This window comes from Notolepis coatsorum, assembly GCF_963971535.1.
Source record: "Notolepis coatsorum genome assembly, chromosome: 20".
Taxonomy (NCBI): domain Eukaryota; kingdom Metazoa; phylum Chordata; class Actinopteri; order Aulopiformes; family Paralepididae; genus Notolepis; species Notolepis coatsorum.
The window spans coordinates 11,019,161-11,034,787 of NC_140184.1; the positions used below are offsets into that span (position 1 = coordinate 11,019,161).

The window sequence follows — 15,627 nt, forward strand, 5'->3', positions numbered from 1 at the left end:
TTCAACAAATGACAACTGTTCTTCATGTGTTTTCCTCCTGAAGTCTGTGTGATTCACTGACCATCAAATGCAGTTACGATGCCCAAGGTATGGATCCATTTATAAAAGAAAAAAAAGAAAAAAATAAATGCATTTAGTCGTGTAAGTTAACATTGTGCTAATGAAAATATTTATTTCATTATAGCCTGTACATGTAAATACAATGGGAACACGTATCCGCCTGGTGACACCATCTACAACACAACTGATGGTGTTGGTAACTGCATCACAGCGGTGTGTGGTAATAACGGCACTATTGACAGGAAGACATACCCGTGCCCAACACCCACACCACCCACAACTACAACCACACCAACTACAACGTCTACTACGACCACTGCAACACCAACCACAACCCCGTTTCACTTCACAGGTATGTGCAATCAATGCATGGACTAAGTGATATTTAGTTAAGCTAAATCTTCTAAATAATGGAATGTTCGTATAACTGACTAATACAGGCCTGTGTCATCAGATTCCACAGAGTCCTTCTCGACATGTACTCCTTGCACGTGGTCGAAATGGATCGATAACAGCTTCCCGACGTTCGGAACACTGGGGGGGGACAACGAAACCTACGACCAGATAAAACCAGAAGGCGTATGTGATAATCCAAGCCAGATCCAATGCAGGGCAGAGAAGTTCCCTAATCTCGCCATTGAGAAAGTGGGACAAGTGGTGCAATGTACACTGGCCAACGGATTAATATGCAGGAACCAAGACCAGTCTGGCCCACTGGCTCTGTGCTTCAACTACCAAATCAGAGTTCTCTGTTGTGACTACAGTGATTGCACTCCCACAACAACTCCCACAACAACTCCCACAACAACAACTCCCACAACAACTCCCACAACAACAACTCCCACAACAACTCCCACAACAACAACTGCCACAACAACTCCCACAACAACTCCCACAACAACTCCCACAACAACAACTCCCACAACAACAACTCCCACAACAACAACTCCCACAACAACTCCCACAACAACAACTCCCACAACAACAACTCCCACAACAACAACTCCCACAACAACAACTCCCACAACAACAACTGCCACAACAACTCCCACAACAACAACTCCCACAACAACTCCCACAACAACAACTCCCACAACAACAATTCCCACAACAACAACTCTCACAACAACAACTCCCACAATGACTCCCACAACAACAACTCCCACAACAACAACTCCCACAACAACAACTCCCACTACAACAACTGCCACAACAACTACTCCCACAACAACAACTCCCACAACAACAACTCCCACTACAACAACTCCCACAACAACAACTCCCACAACAACAACTCCCACTACAACAACTGCCACAACAACAACTCCCACAACAACCCCTTGCAACCCCTCGGGTGAAATTAAATGTGAATGGTCAGGATGGATGAATTCATTTAACGTCACATCTGGAACTGATGGTGGTGATGATGAAACCATCCAGCATATTATTTCTGCTGGTTATCACATCTGCTCAGCTCCAGAAGAGGTTAAATGCAGAGCGGTTGAGCTACCAGACTTGTCTATCTCAATGCTGGGACAAGATTTAACTTGTAATTCACAAGTTGGTCTTGTGTGTAAAAACTCAATGCAAGGTCTTCAGGAGTGTTTTGATTATGAGATCAATGTCAAATGTTGTTCGGTGAAGGAATGTTCCACTACAACAACAACTGCCACAACAACAACGTCCACAACAACAACTCCCACAACAACAACTCCCACAACAACAACTCCTACAACAACTCCTACAACAACAACTCCCACTACAACAACTGCCACAACAACAACGTCCACAACAACAACTCCCACAACAACAACTCCCACAACAACAACTCCTACAACAACTCCTACAACAACAACTCCCACTACAACAACTGCCACAACAACAACTCCCACAACAACTCCCACAACAACAACTCCCACAACAACAACTCCCACAACAACAACTCCCACAACAACAACTCCTACAACAACTCCCACAACAACAACTCCCACAACAACAACTCCCACTACAACAACTGCTACAACAACAACTCCCACAACAACAACTCCCACAACAACAACAACAACTCCCACAACAACAACTCCCACAACAACAACTCCCACAACAACAACTCCCACAACAACTCCCACAACAACAACTCCCACAACAACAACTCCCACTACAACAACTGCTACAACAACAACTCCCACAACAACAACTCCCACAACAACAACAACTCCCACAACAACAACTCCCACAACAACAACTCCCACAACAACAACTCCCACTACAACAACTGCCACAACAACTACTCCCACAACAACAACTCCCACAACAACAACTCCCACTACAACAACTCCCACAACAACAACTCCCACAACAACAACTCCCACTACAACAACTGCCACAACAACAACTTCTACAACAACAACTCCCACAACAACCCCTTGCAACCCCTCGGGTGAAATTAAATGTGAATGGTCAGGATGGATGAATTCATTTAACGTCACATCTGGAACTGATGGTGGTGATGATGAAACCATCCAGCATATTATTTCTGCTGGTTATCACATCTGCTCAGCTCCAGAAGAGGTTAAATGCAGAGCGGTTGAGCTACCAGACTTGTCTATCTCAATGCTGGGACAAGATTTAACTTGTAATTCACAAGTTGGTCTTGTGTGTAAAAACTCAATGCAAGGTCTTCAGGAGTGTTTTGATTATGAGATCAATGTCAAATGTTGTTCGGTGAAGGAATGTTCCACTACAACAACAACTGCCACAACAACAACGTCCACAACAACAACTCCCACAACAACAACTCCCACAACAACAACTCCTACAACAACTCCTACAACAACAACTCCCACTACAACAACTGCCACAACAACAACTCCCACAACAACTCCCACAACAACAACTCCCACAACAACAACTCCCACAACAACAACTCCTACAACAACTCCTACAACAACAACTCCCACAACAACAACTCCCAAAACAACAACTCCCACAACAACAACTCCCACAACAACAACTCCTACAACAACTCCTACAACAACAACTTCCACAACAACAACTCCCACAACAACCCCTTGCAACCCCTCGGGTGAAATTAAATGTGAATGGTCAGGATGGATCAATTCAGGTAACGTCACATCTGGAACTGATGGTGGTGATGATGAAACCATCCAGCATATTATTTCTGCTGGTTATCACATCTGCTCAGCTCCAGAAGAGATTCAATGCAGAGCGGCTCTTTACCCAGGTGTCCCTATAAAACTACTGGGCCAAGATATAACTTGTAATCCACAAGTTGGTCTTGTGTGTAAAAACTCAATGCAAGGACTTCAGGAGTGTTGGGATTATGAGATCAATGTCAAATGTTGTTCGGTGAAGGAATGTTCCACTACAACAACAACTGCCACAACAACAACAACATCCACTACAACTCACACAACAACTCCCACAACAACTACTCCCACTACAACAACTCCCACAACAACAACTCCCACAACAACAACTCCCACAAAAACGACTCCCACTACAACAACAACTCCCACAACAACAACTCCCACAACAACAACTCCCACCACTACAACTCCCACAACAACAACAACTCCCACAACAACAACTGCCACAACAACTCCCACAACAACAACTCCCACAACAACAACTCCAACAACAACAACTCCCAAAACAACAACTCCAACAACAACAACTCCCACAACAACAACTGCTACAACAACAACTTCCACAACAACAACTCCCACAACAACCCCTTGCAACCCCTCGGGTGAAATTAAATGTGAATGGTCAGGATGGATCAATTCAGGTAACGTCACATCTGGAACTGATGGTGGTGATGATGAAACCATCCAGCATATTATTTCTGCTGGTTATCACATCTGCTCAGCTCCAGAAGAGGTTAAATGCAGAGCGGTTGAGCAACCAGACTTGTCTATCTCAATGCTGGGACAAGATTTAACTTGTAATTCACAAGTTGGTCTTGTGTGTAAAAACTCAATGCAAGGTCTTCAGGAGTGTTGGGATTATGAGATCAATGTCAAATGTTGTTCGGTGAAGGAATGTTCCACTACAACAACAACTGCCACAACAACAACTGCCACAACAACAACTCCCACTACAACAACTCCCACAACAACAACTCCCACAACAACAATTCCCACAACAACAACTCCCACAACAACAACTCCCACAACCACAACTCCCACAACAACAACTCCCACAACAACAACTCCCACAACAACAATTCCTACAACAACAACTCCCACAACAACAACAACTGCCACAACAACTCCCACAACAACAACTCCCACTACAACAATTCCTACAACAACAACTCCCACAACAACAACAACTGCCACAACAACTCCCACAACAACAACTCCCACAACAACAACTCCCACAACAACAATTCCCACAACAACAACTCCCACAACAACAACAACTCCCACAACAACAATTCCCACAACAACAATTCCCACAACAACAACTGCCACAACAACAACTCCCACAACAACAACTCCCACAACAACAACAACTCCCAAAACAACAACTCCCACAACAACAACTCCCACTACAACAACTCCCACAACAACAACTCCCACAACAACAACAACTCCCACAACAACAACTCCCACAACAACAACTCCCACAACAACAATTCCCACAACAACAACTCCCACAACAACAACTGCCACAACAACTCCAACAACAACAACTCCCACAACAACAACTCCCACAACAACAACAACTCCCACAACAACCCCTTGCAACCCCTCGGGTGAAATTAAATGTGAATGGTCAGGATGGATCAATTCAGGTAACGTCACATCTGGAACTGATGGTGGTGATGATGAAACCATCCAGCATATTATTTCTGCTGGTTATCACATCTGCTCAGCTCCAGAAGAGATTCAATGCAGAGCGGTTGAGCAACCAGACTTGTCTATCTCAATGCTGGGACAAGATTTAACTTGTAATTCACAAGTTGGTCTTGTGTGTAAAAACTCAATGCAAGGTCTTCAGAAACTGTGTTTGGATTATGAGATCAATGTCAAATGTTGTTCGGTGAAGGAATGTTCCACTACAACAACAACTGCCACAACAACAACTCCCACAACAACAACTGCCACAACAACAACTCCCACAACAACAACTCCTACAACAACTCCTACAACAACAACTCCCACTACAACAACTGCCACAACAACAACTCCCACAACAACAACTCCCAAAACAACAACTCCCACAACAACAACTCCCACAACAACAACTCCTACAACAACTCCTACAACAACAACTCCCACAACAACAACTCCCACTACAACAATTCCTACAACAACAACTCCCACAACAACAACAACTGCCACAACAACTCTCACAACAACTCCCACAACAACAACTCCCACAACAACAATTCCCACAACAACAACTCCCACAACAACAACAACTCCCACAACAACAACTCCCACAACAACAATTCCCACAACAACAATTCCCACAACAACAACTGCCACAACAACAACTCCCACAACAACAACTCCCACAACAACAACAACTCCCACAACAACAACTCCCACTACAACAACTCCCACAACAACAACTCCCACAACAACAACAACTCCCACAACAACAACTCCCACAACAACAACTCCCACAACAACAATTCCCACAACAACAACTCCCACAACAACAACTGCCACAACAACTCCAACAACAACAACTCCCACAACAACAACTCCCACAACAACAACAACTCCCACAACAACCCCTTGCAACCCCTCGGGTGAAATTAAATGTGAATGGTCAGGATGGATCAATTCAGGTAACGTCACATCTGGAACTGATGGTGGTGATGATGAAACCATCCAGAATATTATTTCTGCTGGTTATCACATCTGCTCAGCTCCAGAAGAGGTTAAATGCAGAGCGGTTGTCTACCCAGACTTGTCTATCTCAATGCTGGGACAAGATTTAACTTGTAATTCACAAGTTGGTCTTGTGTGTAAAAACTCAATGCAAGGTCTTCAGAAACTGTGTTTGGATTATGAGATCAATGTCAAATGTTGTTCGGTGAAGGAATGTTCCACTACAACTACAACAACAACTGCCACAACAACAACTCCCACAACAACAACTGCCACAACAACAACTCCCACAACAACAACTCCCACTACAACAACTCCCACAACAACAACTCCCACTACAACAACTCCCACTACAACAACTCCCACTACAACAACTCCCACAACAACAACTCCCACTACAACAACTCCCACTACAACAACTCCCACAACAACAACTGCCACATTATTAACTCCCACAACAACTCCCACAACAACAACTGCCACATTATTAACTCCCACAACAACTCCCACAACAACAACTCCCACTACAACAACTCCCACAACAACAACTCCCACAACAACAACTGCCACATTATTAACTCCCACAACAACTCCCACTACAACAACTCCCACTACAACTGCCACTACAACAACTCCCACAACAACAACTGCCACAACAACAACTCCCACAACAACACCCTCTATAACAACTCCCACAACAACAACTACTCCTACTCCTACTACATCTACCACAAGAGAAATCATAATTACAGGTTCCACCCACTCAACACAGGGTCCATCTACTGCTCAACCTCAAAAATGCACATGTCATTATATGGGCAAGGACTTCATTGTTGGTAAGTCTTACCTTCTCAGTCTTTTCTATTTAAGTTATTAACATTCCAATAAAAGTGCAGTTGTCCTCTATCTCTATGTTAGAAATAGCTCGCCCAAAACGGTTGTTGTCTCTGCGTTGTTCCATGAGGCGTCTTTTTGCGGTGTGGAATTCCACACTAAGTCCCAATTTCGCTATCTTTCCCTGTGCATACTGCATAGATGACCAAGCGTATACGGACCACTCCATTTTTATAGCAGAAGGACGTTTATTTAAATAACAGGGGATTCTAAACAGAATTAAATTCTAATTGAAAGTCTTAAAAAGGTCTAGGAAAGGAAACAAGATTAGCAAGGCATAAAGTCTTTCCTTTCTCCCCCCTCCGTTCCCTCTATCCGTACTATCTCTCTGTCTGCCTTGCCCCCCTCCCCCTCTCTGCATTGGGTATTGCCCTCTATTGTCTGTCTGCTCCTGTCATGAACTGGCTATTCTGCCCAAAAGACCACAGCTTTGGTGTAATTTGTTATCTTAACACTTTCAGTGCCACCAGGTGGCGCCAGAGTTAGCGCTTGAATGCCACCATCCACTTTAATGTTATCATTAATATCACCTAATCTATGTTTTAAATTATGGCTATGTGTCTAATCTGCCCGTCGCTTATCAAAGAATCCTTTTCCAGTCAGTGCTGTCAAGGCAGATTGGTTTCTTATCGCTTCATTTCCGTTTGAGAGCATTTTGAAAAGCACCAGTTTTGAAAAAAACAGTCCATTCTGGGCCATTCTATGATAATCGTCTTTTACTGGAATATTCCAGAACGTTGATATTTGTCTGCCTATTTATGAATCGTTTTCAAATAAACGCTACATGATCAATATTATACGTACACGCACGCCCATTCGAGCCGCGCACGGATAATTTCCTCTTGGATTTTTACAGTGAAACCGATAGAGGACATTTCACAAAACAGCTTATATCTTCATCAAAATGAGTCTGATTATCCTAACACTGATAACAGAGATTCCTTACCTGACATCAGATGGTATCCAACTGGTATATTCCAATTCCTGATCACCATTCAGAAAAAACGATAAGTGTATAGATCCAACGTGTGTACAGTAGGACACATGATTCCGCGGGGCTCAGAGGCTCCAGAATGAACTCTGATAACCCCGGCTGCATCAGTGGACTGGAAAATGTGGAGTACAGGATTTTTTCCCCCATCCATTTTCATTGAGTCCATTCCAAAATCCCTTATGTCATCTGGGAGACGATAGGGGGCGCTTTTTTCCACATCTGATCGCTGGCGGCTCTCGGGTAGACTAGGGTAGGCTCGCGTGATGCAATATGATTTCAGATCGATAAAAAAATAAAAAAAAATAAGAGAAATCTCGTGAGTGGCTTTCAACAAGATATTAATAATTCCGAGAAAACTTGTGAGTGGCATAGAAAGTGTTAAGGAATGCTCTTCCACCCCATTTGAGACAAAAAACTATTTTTTTGGCCATAACTTTTTTCAGGCCATAATTAAAGGTTTTTACATACTTAATTATCCTTTATAATCTCAATGAAAACTGCCCATATCTTTATATCATATCTTAATAATGGTTGTTTTTATAGTTCATTGACTTTATACTTTATGCATTTTAAAATGATTAAAATAAACAGTTGATTACAGTGGCGGCCGGTGTGAACTACATTTGGGTCGGCGCGGGGGGGGGGTGAAGGGGGGAGGGGCAAGCGGACAGCTGACCAAGCGAATACTGACTCCATAACGTTACCCCGTTTTCAACGTTAAGTCGAGTTCATTCATACTACACTAGTACACATATGATCAATCCAATAATGAGCACATATATATATCTTGTCATTTTAAACAAGTTACCATTCATTCATTCATCCATTATGCGTCACCCGCGGCGAAATTAAATGTTATAGTTCAACAACAACACACTGTGTTGAGAGAGAGAGAGAGAGCGAGAGCGAGAGAGAGAGAGAGCGAGAGAGAGAGCGAGAGAGAGAGAGAGAGAGAGAGAGAGAGAGAGAGAGAGAGAGAGAGAGAGAGAGAGAGAGAGAGACCGCATTAACTCACTTTGTTTAGTTGAAACGTGGTCCAGGAGGGCTTGATAAAGTGTATATGTCCACTGTCCCACAGTCTGTTGATGTATATCCACTGTCCAGACTGCATCCAGCTAGCCAAATAGCTTCTTGTTAGCCAAGTTAGGCACCACAACACAAGTACTGTGATGAGCTGTGTCTTTGCCCATTTCCGCGTCGAACAGCCTGCAAACTACCTGGCGTTCTATCGCCCTGCTCTAAGACAAACTCTAACCTTAACCAACTTTGAAAGAGTGCCTAAGCTTAACCGTCGAAAGAACTTGCCGTCATGCTCTAAGACAAACTCTAACCTTAACCAACTTCGAAGAGTAACGTAAGGTTATGTACAGTATATAACCAAGTTCTATGAATTATGGTGACGCTCATTCTGCACGCACTTCACTTCGTGCACAAGCACTGAATAAAAAATTCCACAATGTACCCCCACATCCCAACATTCGTCTGGCCACACCCCCATCCGCTTACCCCCACAAGCAGGTGTGTGGTCACCCACTCGCCTCCTTCCCAAACTCTCACCACAAGGCGAGATCAAGGGCCGCAGCGGCGTCCTGATGCTGAGCGTCACCATAATTCATAGAACTTGGTTATATACATAACCTTACGTTCTATTTCATTATGGCTGCCGCTCAGCATCATTCTGCACAAGAGGAGCTGAGCGGGAGCCAAAGCTTGACAAATGTACCCCGCTGAGGCCCCCCACAACCATCAGACCGGGGAGGACCGAGCCCCCCGACCCTCCCTAATGGAGGATACCCTCCCTATTGGAGGACGGGAGGGAGACGGATCCGACCGTGCAAAGAGGAACTCAAGCAACCCAACGCACAGGGTGAGCAGACCGTGGCTTGACCCCACGACTACGCACACGCACAACCCGCATGCCACCAGGGAATGAACGGAAGGAACAACCCTCGTTACTGCCCCCAGAATCACGGGGTCAAGAGCAAACCCAACCCCGTGGCAAGGCCGTAGCAGCGGAGCGCGAAGGAAGACCCAGACCCACTGAAGGGACTGGATCCCCTGGAAAAAGGGGGCCCGGAGAGGTCAATGACACCAGGCATCAAGACCCCACCAGGCGGTCACTTAGTGACACCGCCCCCCACATCGCCAGCGTATTCGGATAGAGCCCCTCCAAGAGCGGGCCCTTACCCCCCAATAGTACACCGCCTGGCACACTGACCCTGCAGAACAGGCAGTCAGCATGGCCGTAAAGCACTCAAAAAAGTTTAACCAACGGAAGCAGGCAGCGCACCGGGGAAACCAGGCAGCAGGCTGTAGACCTGAGCCTGGAGCACTGCGGACGAGACAGGCGCCAAAGGAGTCAACTGAAAACAGCCCCCCCGGCGGAAGGGGCGTATGCTGGCGTTGTTGAGCACCATGACAAAGCCTCCATTAAAAAAAAACCACCCAGAGGGGTCGAGGCAGAGAAGGCTGACACGATTGGCAGACGTCATGAACGTGCAGGGGCACACTCAACCGGGTAACCCGGGAGTTGACTCTGCTCCAACACACCAGGGAATCAACCACCCTCTCTGTACACAGGCGGTGGTTGTTCCTATAACCCCAAAAACTCCAAAACACACCTGCGGGTATACACCAGCTATACCGCAGTACAAGTGTTTCAGTTTCCAAAAAAGGGTTATCCCAGGCCTACGGTTTCAACGAAACATTGCTTCGGACCGGGCCCGGCGGCTCGGGAAGCACACAGGGTTACCAGAAGAGGTCCAGAAGACCACCCCAACAGCCCCCTCTTCGCCATGCGTGAGAGAGGAGCGAAAGAAGGAGAACCAGCCCCTTATAATAGTGCCAGGTACAAAGTGTACACAACAAAAGGTCTCCATAACGCCTAACCATGTGACACCCGGGCCGACCCGGCATTTTTCCCCCTGAAAAAAGCCCAAGTCCATCAGGGTACCAGAACAGCAGATCTGCATCCCCGGCGGACAACGGGTTAACTGACCTGGACCAGCGTGACCAGAACCAGTCCCGTACCCAAACCACGCCGACATGCCTACTCCAGGAGAAGGGGCAGATATGCGTGCTGATTCAAAACATGAAAAGAGGGCGCCACCCAGACGGTCCGGTTTAAACCGTGCTCGGTGGCCCACCCCAAGGGCGTGAGACCCCTCTACCTATGTTCTGATCTATTCCGTTAACATCCCCCAGATATGAACGAGAATCCGTCGAGACCCAGTAACAGGCTCTCGGAAGAGGAAAAAATCCCCCATCCCAGTTGCTTTATAAAAACGCTGTTTTAATAACAAGTAACCAAGGCGTACTAGCCACCCGCATGATTCTTATCAGAAACACGAGCCAGCACTATGTATGCGTCGGGACCCAAAACATATCAATGGACAGTCTAACCAGACCCCACATCGATCCTTCAAGGCGCCTGGGAGAACGACAAGAAGGTTGTCGTGCTTCACATTCTCCACACTTTTTTATTAAAAAAGAAAGAAACACCGACTGACATGAATCCCACTTGACGCAGCCGAGGGTAAATTTTTTTACATTTTTATATCCCGTCATCCCTACCACAGAGGAGAGACGGAACTCCTCAGAGAGACTTCCCATGTGAGCCATAGATTGAAAAGCCACGGTAACATTGAGTCATGTGACCAACCGACTCAAGTTACGCGTATATTGAGCGTAGTAGAACATTAAGTTCCTACACTCTATCCCGACACTTGACAACAACAGACCCTACATACGGGTCTAAACTCACGGAAGTCATCGTCCAATAGCAACGTGCCTAGTGACGTGTGCTATGACGGGGGGAAACCCAAGACTCAAACGCTTGTGATGGGTGCAGAGTCTGGGAAACCCTCCCCCCCCCCCCTCCCTGCCAAGCCACCTAACAGCTTGGCCCTGACTGAACGAAAAAGAGAGGCCAATAAACCCACTGACCAATCAGAAGAGGGAAGGAGGGGTTTATCCGGCACCCCCTCACAAGCCCAACCCTTGCATACAACAACAATAGCCATATGATACCTTTAGTAGCAATGCCAATGAATAGCGCAAGCTAATACAATGCACGCTAACCACAGACACATCTGTGAACAGGGTTTATAGCAAGACCAAGTTGTGTGTGTGTGTGAATCCTACACCCGCATCCATGTTGTAACACAGAAAAACATTGATAGAGAGAGAGAACGGCTGAGCCGTGGTACGTTTTCATACGAGCATTACTGCAAACCCAACACAATAGTGTTGCAGCTCAATATCACTGTGTAAGCAACAGAGCACACAACTAACCTCTACCTTTATGAGGAGATTTTAGTCGAGGCAGAAAAAACCCTTTTTCAACCGAGTGTAGGCTGCAAGCCTTGCTTAAGCTCTAACATGAATGTAGCCCTCCCAGTGATGGGCAGTAGCTAGCTACAAGTAGCGACGCTACATAGCTTAACTACAATTCTCAGTAGCGTCGCTACATTACGGGTAGGCCAATCAGAGGCAGGATAGGGCGGGACTCCAACCCGCAAATCAGGAAGTGAAAATCAAAACAGACCACTGAATGAATGAATGAACCAGTCCGCGCGAAATGGCAGAGGGATTCGATGTTTCCAGGGCTTGTGATGGCATTGATGAAGATGATGTCAATAACAACAATGCCTCTCCATGGAATGAATGAATGGAAAAGATGAAGTTGTGGGATGCATGCGCAGGCGCGGCGTATATAAGGTAAGGGACAATAATAATATTGTTAAATTGCCACTGTGCACTGCAGCATTGGGCTGTGTTGGCACTTTCTTCGTCTGTTAACTTACCATGGTGATTGATCTGATCTGTGGTCTGGGGTCCCGACATGATTTTGGGGCCATGGAATGTTTTGTGAGTTACATATTTAAATACATTTGGTCATTTAGCTGACGCTTTCATTCAAAGCAACTTACAAATTGTGTACAACAAGTCAGCAGGAGTGGTACATATCTAGCAGACAAGGATAAATAGTATTGTTTGTCTAGCAGTGTCAAGCTTGAGTGTTATACTCTGAGTACATACTATACTGTAGTAGTATAGACATATTAGCATAGTTGGTGGTAGTATAGACATGGTAGCATAATAGTAAAATGCAGTAAGACAAAGACAGTTATTATTAGTTAAAATTCAGATATTGAAGAAGTGTGTTTTTGGTTGATAAAGTGGGCAGGTTTCAGCTAGGAGAGGGTATCAGGCAGCCAGAAGATGCAGAGTTTAGGGACAAATAATACATAAAGATAGAATAGAAAAGAAAAAGACCATTACTGCATCAAAAGTAATCAACAAACTATACTATAAAAACTGATCAAACCAAATGGTCTCTTTCTTTTCTTTTGTAGAGGCTGCACCCAGCTAAACTGGCCTTCCTGGATTTTGTACATAATACAAGTTCATGTTAAAAGGATGACACAAAAAGCCAGACCGAGGGCTTGTTTCAGTTTTATAATAAACAATCAAACTGAGATTTTTTTTTGCCTGCCTATTTGTTTGGTGGAAACTTGATCATGAAGTAAAAAAAAAAAAAAAGTAGTGCCGATGTAGCTAGCTATTTTTGCCATGTTCTTGTAGTGTAGCTTGCTACATTTATCTGGGGATAGCTTCCATTGTAGTTGAGCTATATTTAATCGAGAGTAACTTGTAGTGTAGCTTGCTACATTTTCCAAGTAGCTTGCCCATCAACCCATACTAGCGAAAGATTCACACGTTGCAACCCCATCATATGTTTGGTGAATAAACACACAGTTTGTTAACAAAAAATACAGTCCCCCTTTAGAGGGGACTCTTTATTTTCGAACAAAATCATAGCGGGGCCGGGAAGGGAACAGGGGGGGACCACAGAGGGAAAAAGTCACTGGGTCTTAGCGACGCCTGCCATGAGCCGCTCGGGATTTGCCACCCCGGGGAGCCCCGGAGGGACGGTAAATAATCGGCGGCTGGTCTCGACGATCCCTACCATCACCTCCGGGCGTAGATGGGCCGGCTGCAGTAGCGGAGGCGCCCTCTCTCCTCCTGGCCTTCTTCGCTGAAGGTCCAGCAGTGGCGGTGGTGGCAGCGGCGGCCACGGCGGAGGAACCTCGACGACGCGGCAGCCGTCTGACTCCACCGGCAACATCGGGCGGGGGGAAATGAGGCTGGAGCACGGAGCGTTCCTCCTGCATCTCCCTGCAGGTTGAGGTCATCAGCTGCAGTGCCGTCCCGAATAGTCCAGCATCGGAGAGGGGTGCCGTCAGAAGTGGAGTCCTCTTCTTCTCCGGCACACGCGCCTGCTCCAGCCAAAGGTGGTGCTGGTCAGAGTGGCCAGGGCGCACACTTTCCCAGCGGCTATAGCCTGCGGCTGAGTCAGATGCAGGATGGCTCCTGCCGACTGCGCGAGCTGATCATGCTGTAAATCAGTCAGCTCCGTGCCGCCCGTCAATATCCCGGACATGAATCTCGCCAGCTGACCGATGTTAGACGCGGCAGCTAGAGATTGTGTTCCGGTGATAAATGACTGGTCGCTCCAATATGCCAACCGCCTCGCCGATTTCCCTTGGGGAACCGGCTTCCGTAACGGCTCCCACACCACCTCCGGACAAAGGAGCGCCGCCATCGGCCTATCAAGCTGTGGCACGCCCTCCTTCATGCCGTTGACCGAACCCGCCACCCGCGTGACTTGCATGTAGGCAGGAATAAGGCCTATGATGTGGGAGACCACCTGGCCCTGACGGACATAGGCCGGCATTGAGGGGAAAAATGGGTAGACAACGTCCACGCCTCTCACCGGGCGACGTTGCCATAGATGACCTATGAGATCATCAGGGACAGGAACAGGCAGTGGCTGCGGCAGCGGCACGCCGTTTGCGACTGCCGCCGCCGCCATGAGCTCGGGAAACAAAGCATGCAGTTCCCCCTGCATACTTTCCTCCTCCGAACCCGTGTCCCTCACATACAGCAGACTACTGGTCAAGGAGCCACATTCTGATGTGGCTGATAGCAGGGCATCCCGCCGCCGAGTCGGAGGTTCTAACCCAACATCTGCGGGCGGGGAACCCCAAGGAGACATCTCCCCCCTCCAGTGTTACCTGGACAGGCAGGGGACACGTCTCCACCGGGCCTTCAAACAAGAACCCGTCCGCCTCTATTATGTAGTCCTCTGTCTCCATCGGGCATGTAGAGACCGACGCATCCTCATCTGGCTCCAGCAACTCACCAAAACCAGGCCTTTCGCGTCTGCAAGCCACCATCTTGCGACGGGAGCGAGCCGACGCAAAAAGTTTGCGTCTCAAATCCCCCGCAACCAAAGGAGTCGGCCACCCAACAGCGGACGACTCCCCGGAAGCAGAGGAACCAGAGCCGGAACCAGGCCATCGCACAGGAGACAGCACTGGTGCACCAGCTCCTTGGAGAGGCAAACTACCCATCGGACGCCTACCGGGCGTGGCTGCCGACCACGAGAGATGCTTCAACCCCGCTCCAAGACGCACGACAGAGGCGGCAATGGAGAACCGCTGGTGAAGAGTGGCGTTGCGAGCACGACCTTCCGAAGTAGACATTATGACTTAACTTTTTTCTTTCGAATATATGAGAGAAGAAAAAAACAAGAAAAAATTTAAACACGTCTCAACTTTCTTCAGCTAACAACCTCGTCAAGTGTGGGATCTACCGAAGGCACTTCCTTGTGGTGAAAGTGAAGAAGGAGGTGAGTGGGTGACCACACACCTGCTTGTGGGAGTAAGCGGATGGGGGTGTGGCCAGACTAATGTTGGGATGTGGGGGTACATTGTGGAATTTTTTATTCAGTGCTCGTGCACG

The 15,627-nt window shown here is 46.8% G+C and overlaps 1 protein-coding gene across 1 annotated transcript in view; it reads left to right on the plus strand.

The window, feature by feature from the left end:
- The window catches only part of LOC311247295 (mucin-2-like), a gene marked incomplete at both ends in the record, with an annotated part of 111,952 nt that overhangs the window by 64,785 nt on the left and 31,540 nt on the right, over positions 1-15,627 (plus strand). Inside the window, 5 exon segments of the mRNA XM_084337654.1 lie at positions 44-87; positions 185-280; positions 1,705-1,844; positions 3,436-4,843; positions 5,137-5,262. Coding sequence (XP_084193780.1) covers positions 44-87; positions 185-280; positions 1,705-1,844; positions 3,436-4,843; positions 5,137-5,262 — 1,814 coding nt within the window.